This window comes from Spermophilus citellus (genome assembly GCF_964194105.1).
Source record: "Spermophilus citellus genome assembly, chromosome: 4".
NCBI lineage: Eukaryota > Metazoa > Chordata > Mammalia > Rodentia > Sciuridae > Spermophilus > Spermophilus citellus.
The window spans coordinates 41835212-41862658 of record NC_138185.1 but is presented as its reverse complement, the minus strand read 5'-3'; the positions used below and the strand labels follow the sequence as shown (position 1 = coordinate 41862658).

Here is a 27447-nt window from a genome sequence, read left to right as displayed (position 1 = left end):
CTTCTTCCAAGAAGTCTGTATCAGATTAGTCTGGCTTTTTGGCTTTGTAGCATTTATCATTATCTGAATTTATACATGTGTGCATACACGTATGTAGTTTTGTTTGCCTGTTCCTCCTTTATGTTAACTCCCATGAGAGCCAGTAACTGCATGGGTCTTGTTCGTGGCTGTTTTCCCAGGGCCTAGCCAGTGTCTGGAAGAACATAGGCATTCAGGAAACATTTGTTGCCTCAATAACTGCCTCTCTCCTACCCTCTGTACACCTTGCACTTTGTGTGGATGTTTGCAAGAAACTAGGAATCCATAGCCTCAGCACTAGTATGCCTCACATTATTGCCTATGAGGGGAATAGGGAATCCTACTAGTCCTCCTGTTAGATACAAGAAGAAGGGAGAGATGGAAGAGGCTGGTGAGGAACCTGGGTAAAGAATGACAGCTTCAGCTCTTTCCCTGTGTTAAGTTTATTACATGTACATTACACACCCAATGCTCTGTTATGTTTATCTCTTGAGTTAGAGAATTGGAGGTACAACACTCTGCTGTGTTTATGTATATATTTATGTGATAAATACCTTGCCTCAGAAAAAGTGTTTAAAACTTTTTTATTATTTTGAAATAATTTTAGACTTAAGTTGCAAAAATGATGCAAAGTTCTATATACCCTTTACTCATCTTCCCCTAATATTAATGTTTTACATGGCACAGGGTCCAAAATCAAGAAATTAATAGTGGTATAATTTTTTTTAAAAAATTAAACTTTATTTAGATTTCACAAGTTCCCATTATTGTCCTTTTTCTGGTCCAGGATCATTTTATTTAGTTGATGTGTCTCTTGGTATCTTCTGGTATGTCACAATTTTTTAGTATTTCCTTATTTTTCATGATCTTAATTTTTGATGAGAACTGGTCAGTTGATTTTTTTCGTGATCCTCATTTTGGATTTCTCTGATGTTTTATCATGATTAAATTGAGGTTATACAGTTTTGGCAAGAATACCAGATAAGTGATTTTGTGTCCTAGATATGGTTTGGGAAGTGGGTGACATGAAACCAGCATGTTAGTTTCTTTTTTTTTTTTCTTAAATTTTTAGACATTGATGAACCTTTATTTTATTTATATATTTATATGTGGTGTTGAGAATTGAACCCAGTGCCTCACACATGCTATGTTAGTGTTCTACCACTGAGCCACAATCTTATTACAGGTGACAGTGACCTTGATTACTTTGTTAAGGTGGCATCTGCTTATTTTATGCACTGCAGTGTTTTATTTTTTTTTCTCATTAATTAAGTATCTCAGTGAAGGATCCTTTTGCAGGAAAAGTTTCTGACTTCAGTTTGCCACAGGATTTGCCCCCCATGGAAATACATCTCAGATTTCCTAATAAAAGTCATTGTGAATATAAGGTTCATTTAAGATATTTGCCCCCTCTTATTTAGTGAAAAAAGATTTGTCATATTATTGGGAATGTAGGAGTTTTGTGTTTTGGAAGGCTGTACAGAACTGTGTATAGAAGCAGCAAGACATTTACCAGGTCAATGCACACTGATATTTTCTACTTTCTACTATTTTATATTTTTTAAAAAATGTGGTTGTTACGCTCTAAATTGATTTTATGATCTGCAGTTGAAAAACACTGGTGTAGTGAATTTGTTATCCAGACAAGTTGGGGAAATTTGATTTTTGAAAATAAGAGAGACACTAAAATTAGGGTGGTATAGAGTGAATGTCATTTCTTTCCTCTGGGAAGCAGAGTGGCGGGGGGTAGGTGATATTGGAGGAGATTGCTTGAGATCACAAAGAGGATTAATCAAGCTTAGAATGAGAATTTTAAATTTTTTAGAGTATGTGTTTAGAACCCACTATGAGATGGCTTGTGATGTCTCACCTGGTTGCCTCTACTGATTCTTATTTTCTGGGTCTTATTAACAGAGTCTAAGTAATCACAGTGATTCTACTTGGGGTCTTGGTGAGCTCCATAGAAGCGAGACTTACAAAAGTTCTTCAGGGCCAGGCATTGGTACTGCATATGCAAGTGACTCAGGACGCTGAGGCAGGAGGGTTGAAAGTTGGAGGCCAGCCTCAGCAACTTAGGGATACCATGTCTCAAATAAAAAATAAAAAGGGATGGGTGTGTAGCTTGGTGGTAAAATTCCCCTTGGTTCTATCCCCCAATACCAAACAAACAAACAAAATTCTTCAGGGAACTTTGAAGACAGTGATTCAAGGTGATGAAGACTAGCTCAAAAGTGAAAAAAAAAAATTGTGGAGATAAAGCTTTTGAAAGTGGATTTTTGTCTGTTTTCTTCCTTTTCCTAAAGCTAATGTTTTCATATGAGCCATCTCTACTTCATCAAATAGAAAGGCAATTGTGAGAAAACTGTCAGTACACCTGGTGTGCATGTGAGATGATTTAACTAAGATGCCTTTCATTCAGTTATCATGTTGTTGTCATCTTCTTTTTGAAAGTTTTTAACTTTTCGTTCTGAAACATTTACAAGTTTTAAAAATAGTAGAGTTTTATTCTACCTTTTGCCTAACTTCCCCAAATATGATTATCTTCTGTTACTATAGTAAAATGATTAAAGCTAGGAGATTAACATTGACATGATATTATTGATTTATGTATAGACTTTATTTAGATTTTTTAAATTGCCCTAATAATGCCTTTTATCTGCTCCAGGATTTAGTCTAAGATTCCACAGTGCATTTAGTTGTCATTCTTAATTAAACTTTTTTTGCTATTAGGCCAGTATAGGCCAACTTTGCCTACATTGATGTAATATTATATTTCTCCCAGAATAGCTCTGCGCATTCAAAGGATTGAGGAATTACACCTTCTTTGTTGGAGTATATATAGACATTTCGAGCTGTTAACACCATGGAGGAAATAATTGTTCAGTCTCATGAATCAAATGAAAAAGACATGTGGAGATTAATCCTTGATGGGTGGAAAGGGTTAGAGTTCATAGTGAGTGTGGGAAGACAGGTCTCAGCCCTGTGTCAAGGATTGGATTCAGGCAGAATTAGTCCAGTTGTAGTACAGAAGCCACAAACTCAATGCCTGGAGTAATTCCTTATTAGAAGCTTTGAGCACAGAGGAAAGGATAAATGGCAGGAGAGTCTCAGCCTCAGAATTGGCGAAGTAAGAGGGCATGGCACACCTTTTGTTACAAATCTAGTTTTAGTGGCTTAGAACTAGAGAAACCAAAGAAGTTTATTTTTTGCCAGTGAGCACACAACTGTTGTTTTTCCCAGTCAGCAGGTGTCTTTTTCTGTCTTCTGGAGCCTCACTGTCATCTCTGTCTAGCCAGTGGAAGAGGGTGAGGAGGTAGATAGGACACACCCACTTTTTTGTGATAATGGAGGAGACATACTTCCCTAATGCTTACCTTCCATTGGTGGGACCTAGTCACATGGCTATGCTTGGATGCAGGGAAGGCTGGGAACTGTAATTACTGACTGGGAATCACTTTCCAGCTGCAGTTCTATACCATTAAAGGGAAGGTATCCATTTTTTCTGTACTCTGTGTCTGGAAAAATAGTGTTTCTCTGTTCCAACCTGTGGTGTCGTTCGCGACCTCTGCATTTGCCGTTCTGTCTGCTGGAGGTCTTTCTTTCCTAGATGTCTACACATCTTGCCCTTTCCCTGCTTAGAATTTTATCCAAATGTCACCTCCTCAGTGTGGGCTTCCTCAGTTAACCCATTGAAGATGACATCCCCTACCCCTGGCATTTTCTATCCCCTGTTTCTGTCTTTTCTCTTTATAGTACTTATCACAATTTGGTATCTTATATATTTTCATTACTTGATGCTTTATTGTCTGAACCCCTCTATGAGCATTGGAGCCATTTCTATCTTGTTCTTGGATTATGTTTGTTGTACTTGGCGTGTAGCAGGTGTTCAAGTATTGAATGAAAATGGAAACCTGGACTGTTAAAATCCCTAAAATCTCAGATTTTGGCAAAGATTATAGCTAAAACAAACAAGCAAACAGTCTACTATGTAGGCCAACCAGATCATCTCTGGTTGTGATGCTGTCTGCCAGCTGCCAGCCTGGCCCTTGGGTGGAGGGCCAGGTGCCAAGGGCTGAAGCTGGAAGACATGGATTTGCATTCTGGGTCTGCCACTTGCTCATTTTGTGTATTGCTTATTGGGTATATTGTTTCACTTCTCTTGGCCTCAGATCCTCCTTTTAAAACACAAGTCTGATAGTCTACCCCTTTCTTCCTCCTCCTATGTTACTGTGACAATTAAATGAGGTAGATGACACATAAGAACAACCAATTGTGGTGGATGCTCAACTAGCGTTTGCTGAGTTAATGGACTAGTTGAGTGTCCAAATGTTCTGGCCCTTGTCCTAGGTCCTGAGGGTAAGTGTCAAGTTGGACAATCCTAAGAGGCTTCTAGAAGGAATGTTGCTTAACTTAGATCTTGTAAGATGGGAAGATTCATAGCAAGAAGAGGATCTTTCAGTTATCCAATCTGTAATGAGCATCTCTGTGTATAGGGTTCTGTTTAGAGTTTGGAGATTAATTGGTGAAAAGGACAGATAAAGTGACTGCCCCTGGGGAGCTTATTTCTGTAAAATACCAGTCTGTAGAATTGTAGTACTTTTTTTTGAAGGAGGTACTGGGGATTGAACTCAGGGGCACTCAACCACTGAGCCATATCTCAGCTCTATTTTGTATTTTACTTAGAGACTGGGTCTCACTGAGTTGCTTAGTGCATTGCCATTGCTGAGGCTGGCTTTGTACTTGCAATCCTCTTGTCTCAACCTTGGGAGCCTCTGGAATTAACAGGCGTGAGCCACCGTGCCCGGCTGTAGAATTGCAATGTAAGGCACAAATCTAATTTTGTTTTTTTTGGTGGCCACATTAAAAAAGAGAAAAAAAAGTGGATGAAATTAACTTTATTTAATGTAAGCTAGTATTTAAAAAAATTGTAATTTTAACATGTAATCAATATGAAAGTATTAATGAAATATTTTACATTCCTTTTTTTTCTCTGCCTTTGAAATCTGGTATATGTTTTATACTTATGGTACAACTCAGTTTGGACTAGCCACAGTTCAAATGTTCAGAAGCTACATGTGGCTAATAACTGCCATGCTGGACAGCATAGGCCTAGTGAGTAAACAAAGGATTATAATGTAGTGGCAGGTGGTCAGAGTTCTATAAGGAAAATAAAGCACATTAAAAAGGTGGATAACCATGGGTAACAGTGGTCAGGGAAGGACCTTGTGTAGGTGATACTGATGAAAGAGGTAAGGTGGTGAGTTTGTGGGAGTATGTGGGAAGAATGTTCTAGGCAGAAGTGATAGCAATTGCAAAGACCCTGTGGCAGCAGTATACATGGAATATTCAGTGGATACTAGGAGGCTCATAAGTCCTGAGTGCAATGAGGAGGGGCATGTGGTGGGTCATGTAGGTCCTAATAACCCATGGAAAGGTCTTAGATTTTATTATAAGTAATGTTGGGGCCATTGGAGGGGTATAAACATGGGTGCACTCATCTAACTTATGTTGTCAAAAGGTGACTTTTGCTGCTGGTGGGTAATGGACTCTTAAGGGGGTGAGAATGGACACAGAGCCAGATGTGGTGGCACATGCCTGTAATCCCAGTAGCTTTGGAGGCTAAGGCAGGAGGATTGCAAGTTCAAAGCCATCCTCAAAAAAAGTGAGGTGCTAAGCAACTCAGTGAGACCCTGTCTCTTAATTAAAATATAAAAGGGCTGGAGATGTGGCTTAGTGGTTGAGTGCCCCTGAGTGCAATATCAAAAAACAAAACAAAAACAAACAAACAAAACAAAACAAAAAAACTCAAAAGAATGGACACAGGATGATTTGAGCAAGAGGCATGAATGTGTATGATCATGATCATTCATATGACAATTCTCTAAGCAAGCATTTATTGACCAAACAAAGTGCAGAGTGTCGTATTAGGCACAGAGTATGGAATGGATTTCTGCCCTCAAGAAGCTTAGACCAGAGAGCCAGTGACCAGAAGGGTTGAGTAGAGGAGCAGCGGGGGATGCATCTTGTTGGGGAGGCAAGATGTGACGCCACTTGGCAGAGCTTAGTTTTTGCTGGGCTGATCACCAGACTAGGGTGTCAGGAAAGAGCTTCTACCTAAGTGACCTGTAAATTCCATTTGGCACTGAGAACAACAGCTTTTATTCTGTTGGCAGCAGACAACCACTGAAGGTGAGCTGGGGAGATGTGGGCTGATGTTATCAGTGTCTGATGAGGTCAGTGGCCTGTGTTAGGAGGAGGAGGAGGATGGTAAAGGAGAGAAGTAGGAACACTCTAAAGGCTGGCTTTCCACCAGTGTAATTCCAGTGTAACTTATACTGAACTTCTACTAACAAATAGTTTTCAGATTTTCTGATGACTGATAAATGAATTGATGAATCAGTGGGAAGGATTTATTTTTCTTTTCCTGGCACATCAAGTGCTCGTGATATTGATTTGATTGTCTTTGATTTGATCTTGGCTGGAATTCCTTTCTCTTTTGATTTTGAAGAGTCAAAATTTTGTGGTTGTTTTCCTTGTGCCATCTTTCCCCTATTTCCTTGTGGTCTACTTTGATTTTTGAGGAGCAGCTATCATTAATCAGTACTGGATAAACCTGATATATTTTCTTAGCCTTTGAAGCATGTTTGTAGTTACTGATTTGCTGTTTCTTATCTATTTGTTTATTTATTCATCCATTTAGCAGACATTAAATGCTTTTTGCCTGTGGGAAACTACTACTTTTGGCCTTTGGACTGCAGCCTGATTAAATCAGTGCAGTTTCTTTGGGAATCTCACTGCCCTGTGATCTCAAACTTTTTCACCATGCTCATGCACAGGGAAGGATGTGATATAGGCCTGAATGGAAAAGGAAAGGTCATCAGGTGGTTCTAAAGTTTTGTTCTGGCATTGGTACCAACCACCTACATAATTTTATATATGTTATTGATCTTCTGATCTCATCTTGCTTCATCTGTGCAAAGAGGATACTAATACCTTATTTATAGGGTTATAGTGAGGGCTTAAGGAATTAATGACTGTGAAGTGCTTGAACAGAGTAGTCACAGTCATTGTTAACTATTATAATTTTGTCTTGTCTCTTAGGATTTTCATGAGTACTATGGTTATGTGGACTAGAATCTTACATAATACAATAAAGAATGGACAGAGTCCACTTCTCACCAAGTACTCAGTTCTGCTGTGTAGATGATATGGAACAGCGAGTTTTTGGAAAAAGGAAGATCAGTATTAGCCTATGTCTGCATGCATCATGTTATGGGGGAAGTTGAGCTTTGAGGTCCAAATAGGCCTAGCATGATGAAGAACAGTGTTTTCTTGGTGACTTTGTCATCTTGCAGCCATTGAATATTCACTGAGTCTTTTCTTTGGCCAGGGATGAATAAGAGCATGATTTCTGTTTCTTAAGTAGCTCATGATCTTGTTGAAACAACAGAAACAAAGAAAGCCTCACAAGTTCTCTAGGTAGTAATGTTGCTTTCAAGGCATGGCAGTGTGGGGGTGGGGAGTTGTTTAGTGGCTCCTTCTGAGGGCAAGAGAAACATCCTAGAGTATGCCTATGACTAAGGACACATTCAGAGGCTCTAAACTGGCCTGTGGTTAGAGAAATGCAAGGTATCCTTAAATGCTAGAACTTCAAGGTGGGTGGTAAGAGGAAAGTGGAGAGCTGCGAAGTTCCAGAGTATTTTACCAGTTGTGCACTTTGGACCTTATTATTGTTCCTGTTCATTCTTCTAAAAATTATTTAACTGTAAGCTGATTCTTTAGGTAGCGGGAGCCACTTTGCAAATAGGTGTAGCACAATGAGATTTGTATAATGTAAAACCTGGGAGTGAGATCACCAGCTTCCAGAGGCGTGTGTGAGGCCTATGATATGAAACTGAGCAAAGACAGTTCTGAACTAGAACGCTGTCATCAGAATGAATCAACTCACCCATCCACTCCTTACCATTTGCCCAACTCATTCATTCAGTCATCTATATATCCATTTCCTGCCCCCACCCACCCATTTACTCAACCATTCACCCAGCCAGTCAACTGCCTAACCACTCAAATCCCATCAGTCATCTATCTACCAAACTAAACACCCCAACATGTACATATCATTTATTAACTCCTTTATCATAGCTCACCTGTCTGTGCTGGGTGCTCAGATATCATGGTTAGCAAAACCAGTCACTTTCTAGTTCTTCTGGAGCTTCCAATCTAGTTAGGAAGACTGACATCATAGAAAAGCAACAACAATAACAACAACAACAAACACTTCTGTTAAGAACCTATACCAGAGGGACCTGATTCAGACTGGGGAGAAGGAGCCAGGAAGTCTGCCTGCAGGAAGGGACCTCTAAGCTACATCCTGAAGGGTTCCAGAGAGAATTAAGGGGTCGAATTAATAGTGACTGCCAAGAAGGAAGTTGAGGTAGAGGAATGGATGACAACTCCAAAGTGCCTGGAGGTGCTGGCTGGGTAAAATGGTCTTGGCCAATTTCTAAGCAATCCAGAGCATAGAATTCATTACACCAAGACAAGCTGCAGACAGTGTGAAATCTGGACAGTGGTGGTCCTGGCTCTTTCTCACATGTTGTTCCCCAACTTTGTGTCTTTCCCTTCTTGGCCAAGAGAGAATGGACTGATTCCTGGGAATCTTTTCTTTCTTTCTCTTTTTCATAAGAAGTGACTTTCATAAAAATTGCTAGAAAGAAGTTCCATCTACCACTGACTGATTGATTGATGGATTGATTTATCATTCACAAAGTATTTAAGTACATTGCTGGGTATGTGCAAGTATAGCCGATCTCAAAGTTTTGATTTTGAGATCCCTTAAACTCTCAAAAATTATTGACCCTAAAGAACTTTGGCTTTGTGGTAAATTTGTGTTTATCATATTAAAAATTAAAATAAATCACAGGAAAACATAGGCACATGTTTCTTTGCCATTAGCAAGATAAGAGTGAAAAAGGAAAAGAGTGTCCAGGTATCAGTATGAAAATAGTTTTGATGTTGGAGAGCCCTCCAAAACCTTTAAAAACTGCCGTGCTGCAGTCAGGGGTACAGTGGACTATGAGCCAGGACGGCCTAGCTTTTGTTGTCTAGGTCTTGTGGAAACATGGAATTGGGGTCTGAGACTTGCAGCATCAGGGAAGGATCATGGAGGGAGACATATCAGCTGAGAGCAAAAGTGGGGTTGAGCCAAAAAGCATGAGTGGTAGAGGGACAGTTTGGGGGAGGTCCAGAGGCCTTATTCGAGGACTTGAAAGAAGTTCATTTTGGTTGCACATTAATATTGCACTTGCGAGGCTGATACCAGCCGTTTGATTCCTCTCTGTGTCTTCAGCATGATGTGATTTTCTCTGCTTGTTCTTAAGTCCTTTTTCTGTGTAACTGAAGGAAGCTAAGGACCTCTTTGTGTTGGAGAGCTTCCTATTAGAAGGGCTCAACTGGGGTTGTCAAGCTTAGAAAATGCAAAGGAAGTGGAATGCTGAAGCATGAGGGGAGCTCAGAGGAAGTGTCGGTTTGCAGGAGAAAGGAGGCTGAATGAAAAGGCATGATTAATCATAAAAGACTGGAAGGTAACACTTGAGAATTGAGGACTTGAGTCAACAGAAGTGGGACTGTGCATCTGATGTCATCCTGTTATCTCAAGATGAGGCCTCTTGGCCTCAGTCGATGAGCGCCACACATTATGTTAGCTCCAGCCCCTGCCTGCCTTTGAAATGAGGTCCACTTAGTAGAGGTGTAGCTGTTTGGCCAGGTGCAACTTGAGACTGACTTCCTTTGCCCTGATATGGTGTCCTAGGGGTCTTGCTCTGTTGGGCAAGGACTATTTGGTCAGCTGAGCCACAGAAATGAGGCCAGACCTGTTGTACTGTTGGTCTCTGTTTTATTGGAAAAAACACTGGTGATATCAAAGGGCTTTCTTACCTCAGGCCATTCTGGCTTGATGACAGGTTATTTCTTTTATTTCTACCTGTAAGTTGTGGTAGTATATTCAATTGCCAGGAATCTGGGATGAATTGTTGAGTGTTCAGAACCTGATAATATTGTTTCAGATTTATAGTCCCAGGGGATTGGCAGCTTCCTTCTTCAGACATTAAACACCTCCATGGCATCAGAAGGTGAAAATGCTGTCACAGAGTCAGATGGAGTGAAAGTTAGGGAGATACAGCTCACACTGAAAAGGCAGAAGGAAATGAGAGAGAAAGAGAACACCCCTTCCCTGGTGGCTTCTTTAATAAACCCTAAATAAGAAATTAGAAAACCTGAACTTATTGGCTCCAACTGGGTTATATCGTATTTTATCTTGTAAAAAGCAGCTTGATTGTTTTTATCACATCAACCTGTGTTGTCATTGCTCTCTGTCCCTTACAGGCACCATGAATGGGAGAAAAGAATAAAATCCACCAGCTAGTGCATGGTGATGGTCTCAAGGAACCACAGTCAGATCCTTTAGAGATGCTGCCAGTTAGTCATTTAAGAAAGTGTCTTACCATTAGAGGCGTAGTCCCTTCTCTTGTCTCTGGGTTTCCTGTAGAGACCCCCACTCTCATGTCTGGAGTACCGGACTGGGAGAACAGAGTGGGCTAGGTTGCCTTGGGGATCTGAGCACTCCTTTTGGGAAGACACTGTACAACTCCTTCCCCCTCCCCCCACTCTCCTTTGGAACATGGACACAGGAGGGCCATATCCTAGCCATGCTTGTTACCAGTGTTTCGAGAGAGATCAGAAATCCAGGTTGTGTGTAAAACCTGACTTTTAAAATATTGTCAACTAATTACAGACATTTTAAAGCATTGGTCCTAGTCCTGGGGTGCCATTTTGAAACTTCTGGTTTAGAATGAATATTTTAAAATGCCTCTCATTTAAACTTTTTATTTACTTTTTGTCATTATCCCTTATGCACTCCTACAATATTAGCATTTTCAGTATTTTGGTGAGGTTTCTCTGAGTGGTCTTTGCTTTTCCTCTGTTGAGACACAAGCAGCCTTTCATGGGATGTGTAGAAAAGCTGGTCTGGTCTTGGTTGCCACAAAGATCCAGACATTGGTATTTCTAGGGAGCAGATAACAGGTAAGAATCTGGGCCTCCTCCAAGATACAGCTCAGGAAGATGGTTTCATGAACCATGCTGGTTACCAGCTGGTTATGCTGGGCAACTGTTTGCTATGTGGAAGATTGGTCATTCATTGCCCATGCTGGTCAGGTTAGTGGTAGAATTAGGCAAGACTTGCTGTCAATTTAGGGGTAGGTAGACAGGCTGATTAGGTTGTCAAAGTGCTGGTCAATTAGAGATTTGGAAACTGGAACTGGATCTTGGGGTTCTGAAGCTTGCCCTGCACTTTCTGTGAAGCTTGTTCTTTGCAGGCTTGGTCCTTCTTTCTCTCTCTCCTTTGATTTTGTGCAAGCCTATATCACAGTGAATTTTCTCCTATGGGCTTTGGTAGTGACATCTGATTGTAGAGTGATCTACAGTTTGGTCTTTCTGAAACACTTAAAGGACAAGTAAGGAAACATAGGACAGGACACTGGAATGCAGCCTTCCCAGAAGATGCCTGGGCATCAGGGCTTTTAGAGCACCCAAGAAGTTCCTGTGTGTAGCAGAGTTGGAGAATTCTTGGGTTGGAGTCCTTGCTGAGGTTTGGTTTACTGCGCAAGCAACTGGATCTGCATTGCTCTATGATATCAGGTAGCCCTGGGTAATGGTTAGCAGCAATAGGCTCTCCTTTAGTAATGTCCTGATGTTTCTCAGGTGAGGGCTAGATGAACATGAGTATGAGCAGAGTGTGGCTTCTCCAGGTTTTTTTTTTTTTTTTTTGCTATTATGTCGAGCAATCTCCTCTGAACTCTCTGGTGAGAACTGCTATTCCCTGTCTGACTGGTATAATCTGAAAGGAGTGTAAGCTGAGCTGGGGAGGGCAAGGAGCTGGTCTTTGTTAAGCAGTGCTCCATCAGGCACTGAGGAAGGCAGTGGGTTCATTTCAGTTTTCAAAGAATATCCTATAAAGGAAAGGTCTGATGACCTACCCTTCTTAATATAAAAATGTGCTTGGACTTCCTTTTTGGTCCAACTTTGTTCACTTGGAAGCCAATAGAAGCCAGGTCTCTCCTTGGTCTGACCTCCCATGCCCAAAAGCCAGTTCATAGGTTCATCCAGCCTTTTGTTTCATCCATATGGAGTAATCATGGACCATCAAAGGGCACCAGCCATGACTATATGCCTCTGTATTCTCACAGAGTCTCATAAAGAAGAGACATATGTGTTTGTCCATCAACCTATTCCTGCCTCTGGCTGCAGTGGCTCTCTCTAATTTAATATGTGAGTGAGCACTGCAAGCTTGCCCTGGGGAAGTGACGGAAGGATGTAGTATGCATCATGTGCCCTTAGATTGGACAGTCAGCATGTACTTAGAACAACCAGACATAATTCACAAGTATTTAAAAATAAAGAATCTTTTTGTTTCTGATAATCTTCTTTTTTTTTGAACTGTGCCCTCAGGATTATGTGGATGAAGACGACATTTCATAAACAAAACTTGGAAAGATCTTCATAAGATCAGCTACATAATGGTTCTTCATTAATGAGGGCTTTGGCTAAAAACTTTGACAAGTGTTTTTTCTGGATTCCCTCCCATTTCTACCTATTTTTGAAAGGTCATGTTAAAATGAATGTCTCTGCTGGCCTGTGAGCTCCCTGAGGACAGGGCTTTTGGTTGGTTTTGTCCACTGGTATACCCCCACTGCTTCAGACAGTACTGGCACACAGTAGTGACACAATCGACATTGGTTGGATAAATGGTTGGGTCTTGATTTCGTGATGGAAATGAATGCATTGGTTGAATATCTGCTCTGTGCCTGGCTTCCTGTTGCCTGCTTTCTTCTATCACATCTTTCAGCAAAAGTGTACATTGGCTAGTTTATTAACCACAGCACTGCTGTGCAATGAGTACTTTTTGAGGAAGCTGTGTGTAATAGGTGTTATTTAAGAACATTATACAGATGAGAAAACCAAGGCCAGCTAAGTTATATATTGTACTCAAAGTCCCAAAGCTGCTAAGAGTTAAGGTTTCAACCCTAAACCTATTGCCCTTCCCTCTTCCTCTATTGTTAAACCTCTGTGCTTGGCAACAAAGATGTTAGGTGCTGTGCTGGAGGGAAAAGTTACAGGAAACCAAGATCTCATCTCTTCCCCCGTGACTGGCAGTGAAGTCTTTTGAAGAAAAAGTCCCTCAGTTCAGTTTGAATTTATACCAGGACCTCTCCCCTAACTGGTATATTTAGGAGGTGATGTTGTAAAAGGAATCAGTCTCCTTTTTACAGGCCAGTTATTGTATTTTTTCCCCAAAAGCTGTCACTAAGTACATTTTTCTAAAATAGAGATAAATCTGGAGGAAGGTTGTAGTGATGGTGTGGATGAAGACTGAGAAGACACATTTCTTTGTGTTTCATGGCACTGCAGCACTACACTAGGATGTCTCGGGGCATTGAATAGTTGATTTAATATCTGAACACTGGAAATCAGTGTTCTTGTACTTCAAGTGTTGAAATCTATACTATCTCTTTTGAGCTTCCACTTTTTGAAATGAGTTGATGCTTGTATGTTTGGGGGAAGCATATCAGAGTAGTATGGGCATATGCGCTTCCTTGTTTTTCTTGTGAGCCCAGAGGAGACAGAATCCCCTATGACTTGGTCCTGGAGTCAAGGTCAAAGCTGTGAATCTGCAGGAAGAGACAAGAGCTTTGTTTCTTATGGAATTAACATCTGCCAAGTTATCTGATGCTTATGGGGAGAATGTGTCTTTATTTAAAAAATTTAAAAGGACACTAAACTTTGAAAGCATTAGCTTAAGTGCCTGAGTTCAAGAAAAGTCTCCTGTTTTCAGTACGAGTATTTCATTCATTCTTTATTTACCAGATATAGCCATCTCCCCTGTATTCATGGGACATATATTCCCAGAAGCCAGTGGATGTTTGAAATCAAGAATGGTACCATACCCTATATATGCTATTTTTTTTGTATGCATACATACCCATCATAAAGTTGAACTTATAAATTTGAAACAGTAAGGATTAACAACAGTAACCAATAATAAAGTAGAATAGTTATAACAGTATGTGGTAACAAAAGTTACATGAATGTGGTCTGTCTTTCAAGAGTCAGATATTAATATTTTGGACCATGTCTAGTGCATATGGCTGAATAAGAGAAAACGACCAAAATACATTCATCCCAGTGCTTCCTTTACATCAGAATAGTGCTTCGTATCGTGAGATGTGTAAAATACTAGGCTTTATCTAGGAAGCTCCTAAACTCCTATACCTGGTAAATAAAGAATGGAAGACAACCATATAGCTTTCCCATAGTCAGCAGGTCTAAAGTAATTGCTGTGGGGTGTTGTGGACTGTTACACAAAAGATAGTGGCAGGGAGGGATCTGGGATGTCTTTCTGGAGAAGAAGACACATTTATAGGCTTTGAAGTATAAGTCAATTGGAGGAGAAAGGTACATTCCAGGCAGGAGGACCAGAGTGACCAGAGGCAGGTCTTCATGAGGCTGACAAGAAGGAATAGTGGGGAATATGGGGACCTCGGATGCTGCTGGCTTTGTGGTGGAAGATGAGGCTACATGGGCTTCATGTTTCCCTATCCAGGGCCTAATACATTTGATGACTTGGCCTGTTGGAGTAATCTTCCTGTGATGCCTTTAATTACTGACTGGCCCACTATGTTCCTGTGGGAGCTGTAACTCCCACCTTCAGGATGATGTAGTTGAGTCAGGTGAGGGGCACTAGCTTTACCCTCAGTAGTTCTTTATGGCTTTGAAGTTGCTTAATTCTTGTGACCTTTTGCAACTCTTACTCCATAGGAACAACTGTGAGTAAGTCATGCAACTTTCCTGGGCTTCAGTGACTCTATGTAAGTTGAGGTCATAGGCTGAGACTCTTACACTCTTCTGAGTCCATTTCTTTTCACATGCTCCACTTCCCCGAACTTCATCTTGACTCTCAAACCCTTTACCATCTTGACCCCCAGTTTTCTTCCCTGTAGAGTATCCAGAGTTCCCTGTTAAAATATCATCTTTAGCCATGAGCAGCAAAATTTAATTCTTTTTAATTTTACGTGTAACATATGAAGTTCTTTTACTGTCTATCAGTTCTTTTCAACTAGGACCAGGGTTCCATGTCAGAATTAAGTTCTCATGACCTGAGAAAGGCATCTGTTTCATGTAACGGATTGACTTCTCTCTTGGTCTTTAGAGAGGTTATAGTTGTGTACCTTCTTTAAAAGAACTTTTCTGCTCTAGGGTCCAGAAGAGAAGCCCCAGCTGGAAGTCAAAAGTGAGAACCCAAAAGACATGGCGCTGTTGTGAAATTTTGTTCTGAAATTGGGGTTAGGGGCATTGAGCTTTATTCAGAAGAGGGGATGAGACCACTGTCTACTGAAATACCATCTCAGAAGGAGCTGAGAGGCAGTTAAGCTTTATAAAATCCCAATTCTTCAGGGAAGCACTGCAGATTAATCACTGCAGTGGTTCCCAAACCTGGTGAATCATTAGAATCTTTTAGATGGTTAAACGTACTCCTGAATCCCTATGTTGGAGAGTTCTATTTTTAGGTCTGGGTTGAAGCTCTCCAGATGATTCTGGCTATTGGTCATCAGGTCTAGGGCATCACAGATGTGGCCCAGTTGTCTTGAGCACATCTGTGTTCTCTAGTTTTGGGCCAGCATCGCTTGTATGTGTAGCTGTGATCTCCTTGCTCTATACTCATCCCTTTAGAGTCTATACAGAGCTGTTAGAGTGGTATTTAAAAAAATGTAAATGTGATTTTTGCTGTTTTCCTATATGCAAAGCCTTTCTGTGCAGTGGCCTCCTATCACATTTCAATTTCAAAGTCTTAGCCATTTTAGCCAAAGTCTGGAAGATCTGACATGATTGGCTTTTGCCTTAAGGCTTTTCCATTTTTGCCTTCCTTCTACACTTACTATGGTCTTCTTATCCTTTCCCCAAAGCCTCTGGCTGGCTCCTTGCCATTGTCTTTACCTGGAATGCCCTTCCCCTGGCTTCTGTCTATTCAAGTCTTTGTTCACATATCACCCCCTTTCAGACTTCTTTTCTGGCTGCTTGCCTCCCTTTGCCTGTCAGTCCTATTCCAAGGCACCCATTCTTATATCCTTGTAGCCCTTATTATTATCTAAAATGACATTGTATTATTGCTTTTATTATTATTATTTCCCCCAATGTCTCACCGAAATGCAGAGTACATGAGAACTGAGCCTTTGTATGGTTTGCCACTTTATCCCTATACCAAGAGTATTATCTGGCTTGTGAAGGCACTCAGTAAATATTTGTGAATGAATGAATATATAAATCTCTCTATACAGTGTTCCAGATAAGGAATTGTCTAGCCTCTGACTAAATCTCTTCAGTGATGATTCTGCACATCTCAAGGCAGTTGCATTTTATATTGAGACAATTCTGATTCTTAGGCTATTCTTTCTTCAACCAAAAAAAGAAGAAGAAAAAACCATTTGCCTCCTTGCTCAGTAGCCCCAGCTTGGTACTTTTTGCTGGGGAGTTGTTGATGCTATATCACATGTTCATCTATAGTGTTTCTTTTCTTTTTCTTCTTCTTTTTTTTTTTTTTGAGCATATATTATTTTTATTTGTCAATTTAAAAAAAATAAACAGTGCTGGTTTTGGAAGCCCATGTACTAAATTGAAATGAAACAGAGATCAGCATGATCACTGTGCAAGGACTACATGCAAATTCGTGAATGTTTCATATTTTAATAATACTGATGATGAAATAAAATGTCTAGTCCCAGTATGATAATAGGTAAAGATGGCTAGCTGCCTGTAGAGGATGGTTTTTGTTTAATTATAAACTAATTGTCCCTAGAAATTTGCATTCCAATTAGGGCAGATGATGCCCAAGTTTGAGTAGAATCCAAGCTTATATGGTATTTCTAAGAGGAATCTGTGTGGTAGGTACTGTTTGCTGTTCAGATTCTCCTTTTTGAGGTCTTATTGTCCAGCCTCTGCAGTGATGTTAGCACAGCTTTCAGCTGTCAGCCCCTCAAGGATGGTCTGGTCTGTGGTGTGCCCTTTTCCAGGCAGTGCCTAGTCCCTGACTGTTCATTGCAGGGGTATAAAGAACAGCCATATTGTTCCCACTTGGGGCAATTCTGAAGGGCCATTCCCCTCCAGAACTGTCCATGAAGTTGGCTGAGGCTGTTGTTGGTTCTATGTCTCAGTTCTGCTTCTTCCTCTGCCCTGCCTTTTTCTGTCTCCACCTTTTCCCAGGGGTTTTTCCCAAGGGCACACCCTAATGAATACTTTGCAAGCCAGACTTCCTCAGATTGAGGCTTTTCTTCAGATCCCAACCTATAACTGGTACAAGTTGGCTCTTTGCCTAATCTTTTAGGTTTATAACACCCTCCCCAGGCCTGGTAAGGTGATAAAAGTCTCACCTTATTAGCTCCCTTCTGCTGTGGCAGGGGTCAGCTGAGGATTTCATTCAGCAGGCCATTCATAGTGCCTGTGAGCTGTGGTAGCACTGTTGGCCTGGACTCTTCCATGGTGACACCCCACAGGCAATGGAGTGGAGGCAGTTCCAACTTCTTACCAGCTGCCACCCAAGGTTGGTATTAGGATGTCGGTTCTGTTGCTCCTGACCTAACTGACCATGGTGTGGTGTGGTGAGGCGAGGCCTGTTCTGAGAAACTGAAATGAAGTCAGGGTGATTGCCTGAAAAACCCACTCCAGGATTTATTTTTTCAGTATACTTTCCCCTGGGTTTTTCTCAGAAGTTAAGCTGAAGGCTTTTATGATTTCATGGAGAGCAACTAAGAGTAGTCAATGGTCCCTGGTTGTGTACTAACTTCTCTTGATAATCTTGTTTCAAGTGCTGAGGATCAGCCAGAAAGGACAAGGTGTAGCATTAGGAAGAAAGGGCTTCAGGGAATATAGTGATTCTCCCTGAGTTTGATGCCAGACTTGAGATAAAGGTGACACATTTTTCTGAAACCTCCACTACTACATGGTATTGAAGTGTCACTCACATGCAGTTTGGGCTTGGGTAGGAGGTGAATATATGTGCATCCAACTGCGAAGGTCCTGATGAGTGCACAGGCTTTGAGAGGTGGTGATGATGTCTGAGTTAGTAGGCAAAAATGAAGTGTGAGTATGTAATATTCAATATTTAGGACAGACTTATACAAAGAAATTGTTTGGTGATTATTTGAAATTCAGTTTAATTGGGCATTCTGTGTTTCATCTGGAACTCTTAAAAAATAAAAAGAAGTGTCATAGAGTAGAGCTGAGAAACTGAGTCATTTTTTGAGCCTAAGGGATCAGAAGTGTTCTCTGAGAAAGGAACTTGGGGATGGTTTTGAATCTTGGGCATCATTTTGCTTGGTGGGAATGTAGAGTGGTAGAGAAGGGCAGGGGCAAAACTAGGCAATGCCAGAGAATGACCAAGGGCCTGGGGGTGGGGGAGGGTGGAAGTGCAAGGCCAGAGGGGCCTTGTTCTCTGTAGGGCTCTGGATGGGCTGTCAGGTGAGGAGTGTCCCATGGACTTGTCCTAGAGCTTGAGGAGCTGCTGGTGTTTTATTGTTAAATGACTCATTTTAATTATAAAAGCACTATCAAATTATGCTAAAGTATTTCTAACACTGAAATGTTTATTTTCTTATCCCCCGAGGTCCTGCTTTCGCGCTCTCTCTCTCCAGAGGTTACAACTGCAAATGACTTTCCATTTTCAGAAATGTTCAGAGGCATAGATGTGCATATTCTTTTGGCTTTGTTTATACTTTTATTGAGCTGCAAACTTAATCACCATTGACATGCTGTTTTGCCACTTCGTCTTTCTCCCACTTATAATATTGCTTGGGCTGCTTTCCATATTGTTACCAGTGGAGCTCTTGATTTAAAAATATAGTTTTTTATTTTATTATTGCTATTGAGTGTCTTGCCACCAAACTGGAGGCAGTTAAATATTGGTTCATAGTATATTAACTTTTAAGGTGAATAGAAGAATGCTGGTTTGTTTCAGGACTTGGGGGAAATAAACTAATGGCTCACTTTGGAGAGCCCAGCATTGCCAGTTTAGCAGTGCCTCATGGAGTGACCAAAAACCATTAGCTGAATGGGTGGGATCAATTTGAATTGCTGAATAATTCAAAAACATTTTTGAAATATTTAGATTAACATAGTGTTTTTTTTCCTAATAAACATTTCCCTACTCACATATCTGAGAGCTGACATAATTTATCTCTTTTCCTGATTGGATATTTTAAATCTTTTCCTGTCCTTTCCTCCCTGAAACCCTCCAATATTGATCTATATCTCAGTATCCTTACTCCAGCAGGCTCATTTGTAACATCTTATGATCTAGTTTCCAGGCCTTTCAAATAAATTACTTATTTATATGAAGGGACCATAATTGACTTTTCGGTTGAGAAACCCAATTCACCAAAGTGGCCAGGGAGAGACATAGTTCATTTTGCTCTATTATTAAGTCAATGTTCAAATAATATTTTAGGATTATTTATTTTCCTCAATATAAGAAAAATGTCAAGATTTATTTCCCATGTTTCTTAAATGTCAGAGGAAATTGACCTGAGGCCATGGAACTCTCAGAGCCTGGTATTCTACAGTTCTCTGCTGAAGGATTAAAAGTCATTGCTCTCAGGACTGGTTGTGAGCATTGTCCTTGTGCTTGGCGGAATCAGGTGTGGATGTGAAGGAAGCTGGGTTCTTGTTTCTCTGGATGAATTGGAGAGATGATATAATTAAAGATGAAACCCTCATAAGTGGGATGAGCTAGGTAGGTAGGGGTAGGAGGGATATTTCTGAAGGTTTATTAGGAGGAGTCCAGCCTCGTTGAGCCTGAGGCAAGCCTTGCTTGAGGATGTGGATAGGAAGATATCCTAGTGTGTGGAAAGGCAAGAACCAAGAATGGGGGGGAGCCAGTAGGGCGATCCCTGTAGTAGAGGATGAGCATTGCTGAGTAGGCTGGGGTAAGAGCCATTCATTTAATAATTCAGTTAATCCAGCACAAGCAGAAATCAATTTATGACCATGTCAGAGTTGCAGGCACTGTGCCAAAGGGTGTAGGGTGTGAACTCAACAGGCTGAGAGTCCTCGCTTTTAAGTTCACAGTCCAGGGGTGAGATGAGCAGAAGGGCCATCTAACTAAGGATAAAGCAGAGTGCTTGGTGAAGGCTGTTCAGAGTATGTGAAGTCTGAACCCAGCCCAGAGGAATGGCTGGGAGTTGGCCAGAGAAAGGGGGTGAGGCAGGATATAGTGTTAAAATGACAATTTGAGTTAGGGTATGATCATAAGAGTTGGTCTTATCCTGTAGTTTCTGAGAAGTCCTTGATGGGTTTTAAAGCAGATGCTTCAAGGTGAGATGTGTATTTTGGAAGGCTCCCTCTGGCAGCAGAGAATAGAGTGTAGGTGGGAGGGGACAAGACAAGAAAGTGGTGGTGGTGACTTGACTGGGACAGTAGCTGCAGAATGGGGAGATGTGTTCAAGGTCAGTAGGTGTTAGTTTGGACAAGACTAGGTACCTGAATGTTGAGTAGGGCAGGAAGGGTAAGGCTGTTTGGTGGAGTGTTATGTGGACCTGGAAGTCACCCTGATACTTAGGGGCCTTGGGGGACAAGAGAAGACCACAAAAAGAAGATGATGTGTGTTCTCATCATTATACTCCAGTTTCTTCTTTCTCCATAGATAGCCTTTAGAAAAATACTTAGGTCATCCTTTTTATTTTTATGTGGTTTTTACTCTCATAATGATTGAGTGGCTGCCTGGGAGCTGCAGCTTGCTGCTGCTACTCAGCATTGCCAGAGGTTTGGGCCACATATTGCTAGCCCAGGAAAGGGCCACAATTAAAAATGCAAATTATGGTTTCCATTGAAAGTGTATTGCTTTCACACTGTTGTATGGTCCAACAATGGGAAGTAAAGCCATGGTAAACCAAGGACCATCTGTGTGCTTTTCTCCACCTTTCGTTCTCCTCATAACCCTGTATCTTGGCCACTGCACGATATCAGCATGTTGACATCTTCCTCATTCCTTTTGAGTGGCATAATACTCCACTGTATAGATGTATGGTCATTGATTCTGGAGAATTGTAATTGTAGCAATTACTTCACTTCTTGTTCTGCTGTTTTCTAGGAAATGAAATTTTAAAGAATGTGAAAAGGTGGTGAGAGGAGGGGGCTGTACCCAGTACTTGGTTGTGACTGCTGTAGTTTTTATCTTAGTTTTTATCCTGGGCGGAGGGATAAAGTATCTTTTTCTTTGTACCTGGGTTGGTAGGGCTGTTTTTTTTTTTTCCCATGAGGCTTGGTGCTTCATGGTTTCTGTCATTTCATATTCATTCTCTCTCTCTCTCTCTTTCTCTCTCTCTATCTCTGTGTCATTAAAATCTTCACAGAAGTTCTTATAGATTTTTGATAACACATCATTAGACATAGTTCTTAACGGTAGCACTCTTGTGTGTGTCTTCATGTCTTATAGTATTAATAAGGATTTGACAGTAATGCTATGAGGGATTGCTTTTCAGATGCTATTTAAAAACAAATCCCTGCCTGTACAAAGTTAATGAAACAATTTTTAAAAATGAACTTTTCTTTTCTTGACCAATATTGTTATTATTTGTGTTGCAGGGAAAAGGACTTGGAGGCCAAGTTCATTATTCAAATGGAGAAAAGCAAAACAACAATCACAAACTTGAAGGCAAGTAGTGACTTTGCCCTGCTCCAGTTCTAGAAGGCTCATGTTTACACTGCAGTGGGGCTCGCTTGTGGGTCAATACAACACGTCTGTCATTTCTGCACTCTCCTTTCTCAGGTCAGGTGGCCACGTCAGCATACTGTAGGCTGGGGCTTGGCCCTGAAGCAGAAGAGTGGATGGCCGTTTCCTCCCCCATGCTCTGTTTCATTTGATCTGGAAGAGATCAAATGCTCTGATCCTCGAGCTTCGGGGTATGGAGCAAGGCCAGGTCTTTTCATCCTGAGAACTTGTAGTAGAGCTGTAGACTGTGCAGTACTGAGGAAGTTTAACCCTTAGATTTGTTAACATTTTTAATGAAGATTATCATGTTTTGTAATCCTTGAAGAAGAACTGATGCTATTATTCAAAACTTGGGAGATGAAAGATTAAAAAACAATACTTGCATTACTTTCCAGAAAAAAAATACAGAAAAAAAAGCAAGTTTCCCCAATGATGAATTCTTTCTTTTGTCCTTAAAATATACTGTTTGTTTCTTTGACCATTTGTTGAGGATCCAGAGGGCACTTTACTTAGAGTGAGAGCAAGGGTGTGGACTTAATAATAAGAAATAATGTGCTTTATGGGTTTCACCTTTGATATTTGTCATTGACAGATTTGGGTTTCTGAGTTCTGCTGCTCTGTGGCCAAGTACAGATCAGTCTCCAGGTCATGTCTGAGGAATGCATTTCTATTAATTTGTGGTCCAAGGAATTGAACACTATTAGATCCATTTTTAGAGTCGTGCAACTTGATCTCCAGTGATGGAAGCTGGGGATGCTCCTGTCCTCAGTCAGGCAGTGCACTGGATAACTGATAGGCTTCCTTGGGACTCTGGGTCCCTTTGCCCTAGGCATTCTGTACTGGATTTTTTTTTTTCCCCACTTAGCACAGTTCTCTTGTGTCCTGGCCCTTTCTAGCATACACTAAGCCCTCCCTCCCTCTCTCAGCTTTCTTTTTTTTTATTTTTTTAATTATTATTTTTTTATTATTGGTTCTGTACCCATCATCACTCATCTACTCCCTGCTGTTAGGGACCTGTGCTTTGCTTCATGTTTGTGTTCTCAGTGCTTTGGTAAAAGACCCTGGCCTCGGGTGTGCCTCCTTTCTTTATGTATCCTGTTGCTTTTTGTGTTTTACAAACATTTCTTCCTCCAATGTTTGAATAACCAGAATGGATGCCTGGATTTTTAATGTTTTATTATGTTATTACTTTAATTGTTAGTGTTTTAGCACTTGTTTCTTCGTAATATGTGAATCATGTTGAAAAGTATGGTGCTTAGTGAAGTTATTTAGAGTATGTCCAATAAAGTATGTGAGACTTTTGGGACATATGAAGATTTTTGTTATTTATTTATTTGTTTGTTTATTTTATTAGAGCTTTATGGTTATACATAGCAATGGGTTCATCCCGACAAACTTATTACATGCATGGAAATTGATTTCAGTTCATGATCCCCCTTCTTCCTTTCCACCCTTCTCCCTCCCATGGAGATTTTAAAATATGACTTTTGGGTTCTGTCACCAGCTGGCAACTAAAAGTTACTCAAACACAGAAATAACTTTTTGGGAGGTCAGGGATGGCTCTACGACCTCAGGTGTCAGCTCCCATGCTGGAAGCAATGGGAGCAAGGGAGGCAAGAGGCAAGAGAGAGAGCACAACCCGAACCCCTCTATTTATTTAGGAGAAAGACATTCAATAGAAAATTCCACCCGAATAATGCAAGGGATTGGGTTTTGAAGGGTGGAGTCTTGCTTGGTGATGTCTTGTGGTCAGCAGATTGACTGACATCTTGGCAAGTCACATCCATCTCAGGTGCTGTGTAGGATCACAGCAGAGCAAGAGAAAAGGCATACATGCACCACACAGCCCAAGAGGCTGTGTAACACCAGATCAGTCCCCTCATACGTTCAAATGTGCATAGCTCACACAGCCCATGGATGGCTCACAACAGGGTTCAATTTAAGTATATAGCATGGTAGACAAGAGATATGCATACATCTATTTTAAACTCACAACATGATATGTCTTAGGAGAGGTTTGCTTTTCAGAGGTGAGAGAAATTATTTCTGTATAGAGCACATTAAGAAAGCTTCATGGAAGGGGAGACATCTGACCTGGAGTTTTCAAGGAGCCACCAAATTGCACAACTCTAGGGGTACCAGTCCCATCATAGTCTGTATGACTAGCATTCCCTGGGGTTGTGCAAAGCCCAGCTTTGGGGTGAACTCTGGTGGAGGGAATAGTAAAAATCATTGAAGATGGAAAAACAGAGTCTGACTGGAGCATTGGGTTCATGTAGGTTAATCATAAAAACACAAGAATAATAGCTGTGGGTATCACAGAGAACTCAGATCATGGGGTGGGGAATTGAGGTTGTATTTAAGTTTTATTTATTCAATTTTTTTTAGGGAGACCAGAAGTAATTAAATGCTTCTTAGGGTATAAATATGAAAATATAGTGATCATTTTAGGAACAGATTTTTTTTTCTTCCTAATTTGGGTCACTTGTCAAATGACAGTACTCTTTATAGTTTCATTGTTATTATTCTTTTTATTATTGTTGTTGTTTATCATTATTATTATCTTCTTTTCTAGATACCAGAAGGAGGGACTGGGGACTCAGGAAGAGAACGGATCAAGACGTTCACCTATGACTTTTCTTTTTATTCTGCTGATACGAAGAGTCCAGATTACATTTCACAAGAAATGGTATGATGTTATATTTCAAGATATTTATTTTTTTTAAATTTTTATATAAAGAAAAACATGCCCTGCCTAAAAAAATCTTTGCTTTTTTTTAGTAAGGTTCTCAGTGATTTGCATGCACCTTAACATTTGAAAAATGTAGTTGGTTTATAAGTGATTTGTGGGGATTTGGTTTTCTGAGGCAAGGTAAGGATTGAAGTTGGAGGACAGGAATGACTATCTACAAGATGTGAAATCAAACATCAGGGCAAAACAGAAAGGGACAAGAGTGATGAGAATAGGAACCATTAGAGAGAGGAGATGCCTGCGTGAAAGAGGTTTGGGAGAGAAAAGATGAACTGATGTTGCTCGAGTTTGCATTGGTGTCAGACACTCTGGTGTTATGTGTGCTGTCTTGTTTAATCATCAGGAATCAAATGAGGTAAATTTTAACTCCATTTTTCTTTGTCTTAGAGTCTTGAGTAACTTGCTCAAGTTCATAGACTTAATTGACTTTGAATAGTAGCAGAGTTGAGAACCTGGGGCTCCTGTACAGGGTGTGGAGAAGCCACTGGAAACTCTTAGGGTATGGAAGGAATTGAGTGGCATGTTCTAGAGGACAAGTGGATAGGACGGTATGTTGGCCAAGTGAGAGTGGGTGAGTGAGAGGAGATGACCTTAGTGTCAAGGTGACTGGTTAACACTGGGTTTAGTCAGTGTTGGTAGATAGTCTGGTGAGAGAGAGAATGTTATAGATATTGGAATCTAGACTTAGGCTTTATTATAGGAATGGGAATAAAGGGGCCGGTAAAAGGGAATTTGTTAATGGAAAAACCAGTTTAGTATGGTGATCTCTAGAATCTCTTCAAAACAGGATGAGTGAAGAGCCTCAAAGGTCCTCTTTTTAAAACTTGTTTATTGAGCTGCTAGATTTTCCCCATTTATTCTGAATTTGAGGTCCTGTGGACAGAGGGCTGTGCTGGGGGAAAGCCTGGGGATAGAAAAATAGAGCATTGTGTGACAGCAGGACCTGGCACAGTAAGTAAATATTTGCTGACCCAGTGAACTGGTTTACAGATGGTGGTTAATTTACGGAACAGATGACATTTCCTGGGCTTTATAAGAGTTAAGATTAGGGAAGCAGGTAAAAGATTAGCTCTTCTGGAGGCTAAAAATAAATGCCTGGAGTTTAGAAATAGTTCAAGATTTTGAAACTCTTTCAACAGGTAAAGGTAACTTCAGTGCTTTAGGTATACGTGCAGCATGTCTTCCCAAATACTTCCGGGTATTTAGGTGAGTAACCTGAGATTGTTCCATTCAATTACAGAACTAAGAGAGCTTTGAGGTACATTTGTTAAAACATTGTGTAGTAGAACCTTATGTCAATAAGCCGTAATAGATTCAGGAAGATATCTATCCTTTTTTTTTGGATACTAAGGATTAAGTTTAGGGGGCACTCGACCACTGAGTCATATCCCCAGCCCTATTTTGTATTTTATTTAGAGACAGGGTCTCACTGAGTTGCTTAGCACTTTGCTGAGGCTGTCTTTGAATTTAGACTTAGCCTCCTGAATTACTGTAACTTTGAACCTGCCTTAGCCTCCTGAGTTACTGGGATTATGGGTGTGTGCTACCTTGCCTGGTGAGATTTATCTTTAAAATACTCTGTTAAGGGACACAGCCACATCAAAGTTTTTAGCAGCAAAATTCATAATAGCTAGACTGTGGAGCCAACCTAGATGCCCTTCAATGGATGAATGGATAAAAAAAATGTGGCATTTATACACAATTGAATATTACTCATAACTAAAAAATAACAAGATCATGGCATTTGCAGGGAAATGGATGGCATTAGAGCAGATTATGCTAAGTGAATTTAGCCAATCCCCCCAAAACAAATGCCAAATGTCTTCTCTGATATCAGGGGGGTGACTCAAAATGGGGTAGGGAGGAAGAGCATGAGAAGAAGATTGCCTCTAGATAGGGAAGAGAGGTGGGAGGGAAAGGGAGGGAGAAGGGGAATTGCATGGAAGATGGAAGGAGACCCTCATCGTTATACAGAATACATGTATGAAGGTGTGAGGGGGGAAAAAAGTGTATCACATTAGATTGGGTAGAGAGAAGTGATGGGAGGGGAGGGGAGGGGAAAGGGGGGGAAGGAAGGACAGCAGAATAAAATAGACATTATTATCGCTGTGTGTATATATGTGACTGCATGACCAATGTGATTCTACAACCTGTACACTCAAAAAAATGAGAAATTATATCCCATCTGATTCAAATTTATGATATGTCAAGATCATTGTACTGTCATGTGTAACTAATTAAAATAAATAAAAAATTATAATAAAAATAAAAAAATCCAAAAAAATACTCTGTTAAGGAGAATGCCCTTCATTTCTAATTTTAACACCTGTTGTTACTAAAAAGGGCTTCAGTTTTAAATATTGACTAAAGTTTTCGTGCTGACATTTTAGACTATCTAGGTGAGCTGTCCCTGCTATAATCAGGGAAGGACTCAAATTAACATGATGCTTACTTGCTTTCTCTTTAATTAGTTGAATGTAAAACTGTATTGTGAAAATATATCATGCCTATTACCAGAGCTCAAGTCAAGTTTTCCTTGATGTTAAATAAATGCTGGGTAAGATGACCATTGACATTAAACAAATACCAGGTAAGATGACCATTATTTTAGAATCAGAAAAAAAGAGCAATTAAAATTTATAGTCATGTAAATTAAAAAACATTAGTAAAATATTAAATAAAGTTTAATTTTCTTAATGGTTCTTCAAAACTCCAAAATGAGCCTTTGATCTCATACAACCCGTTCCTTAATTCAACCCTGGAGAAACCTGAAACTTAAAAAAGATCTCCTGGTGGGCAGTCTTTGTTTTAGCAGCGCCCTCTTGTGGGCAATTCTCCTCCAGCAAGGCCCTGTGATGCCTCG

The 27447-nt window shown here is 40.4% G+C and overlaps 1 protein-coding gene across 4 annotated transcripts in view; it reads left to right on the top strand.

Annotated features, from left to right (window-relative positions):
• The window catches only part of KIF16B (kinesin family member 16B), a 311644-nt gene that overhangs the window by 11623 nt on the left and 272574 nt on the right, over nucleotides 1-27447 (top strand). For all 4 annotated transcript variants that reach the window (XM_081289710.1, XM_081289711.1, XM_081289713.1 and 1 more), the window contains exons 2-3: nucleotides 21706-21775; nucleotides 24408-24521. In XM_081289710.1, coding sequence (XP_081145836.1) covers nucleotides 21706-21775; nucleotides 24408-24521 — 184 coding nt within the window. The remainder of the gene's footprint in view (nucleotides 1-21705; nucleotides 21776-24407; nucleotides 24522-27447) is intronic.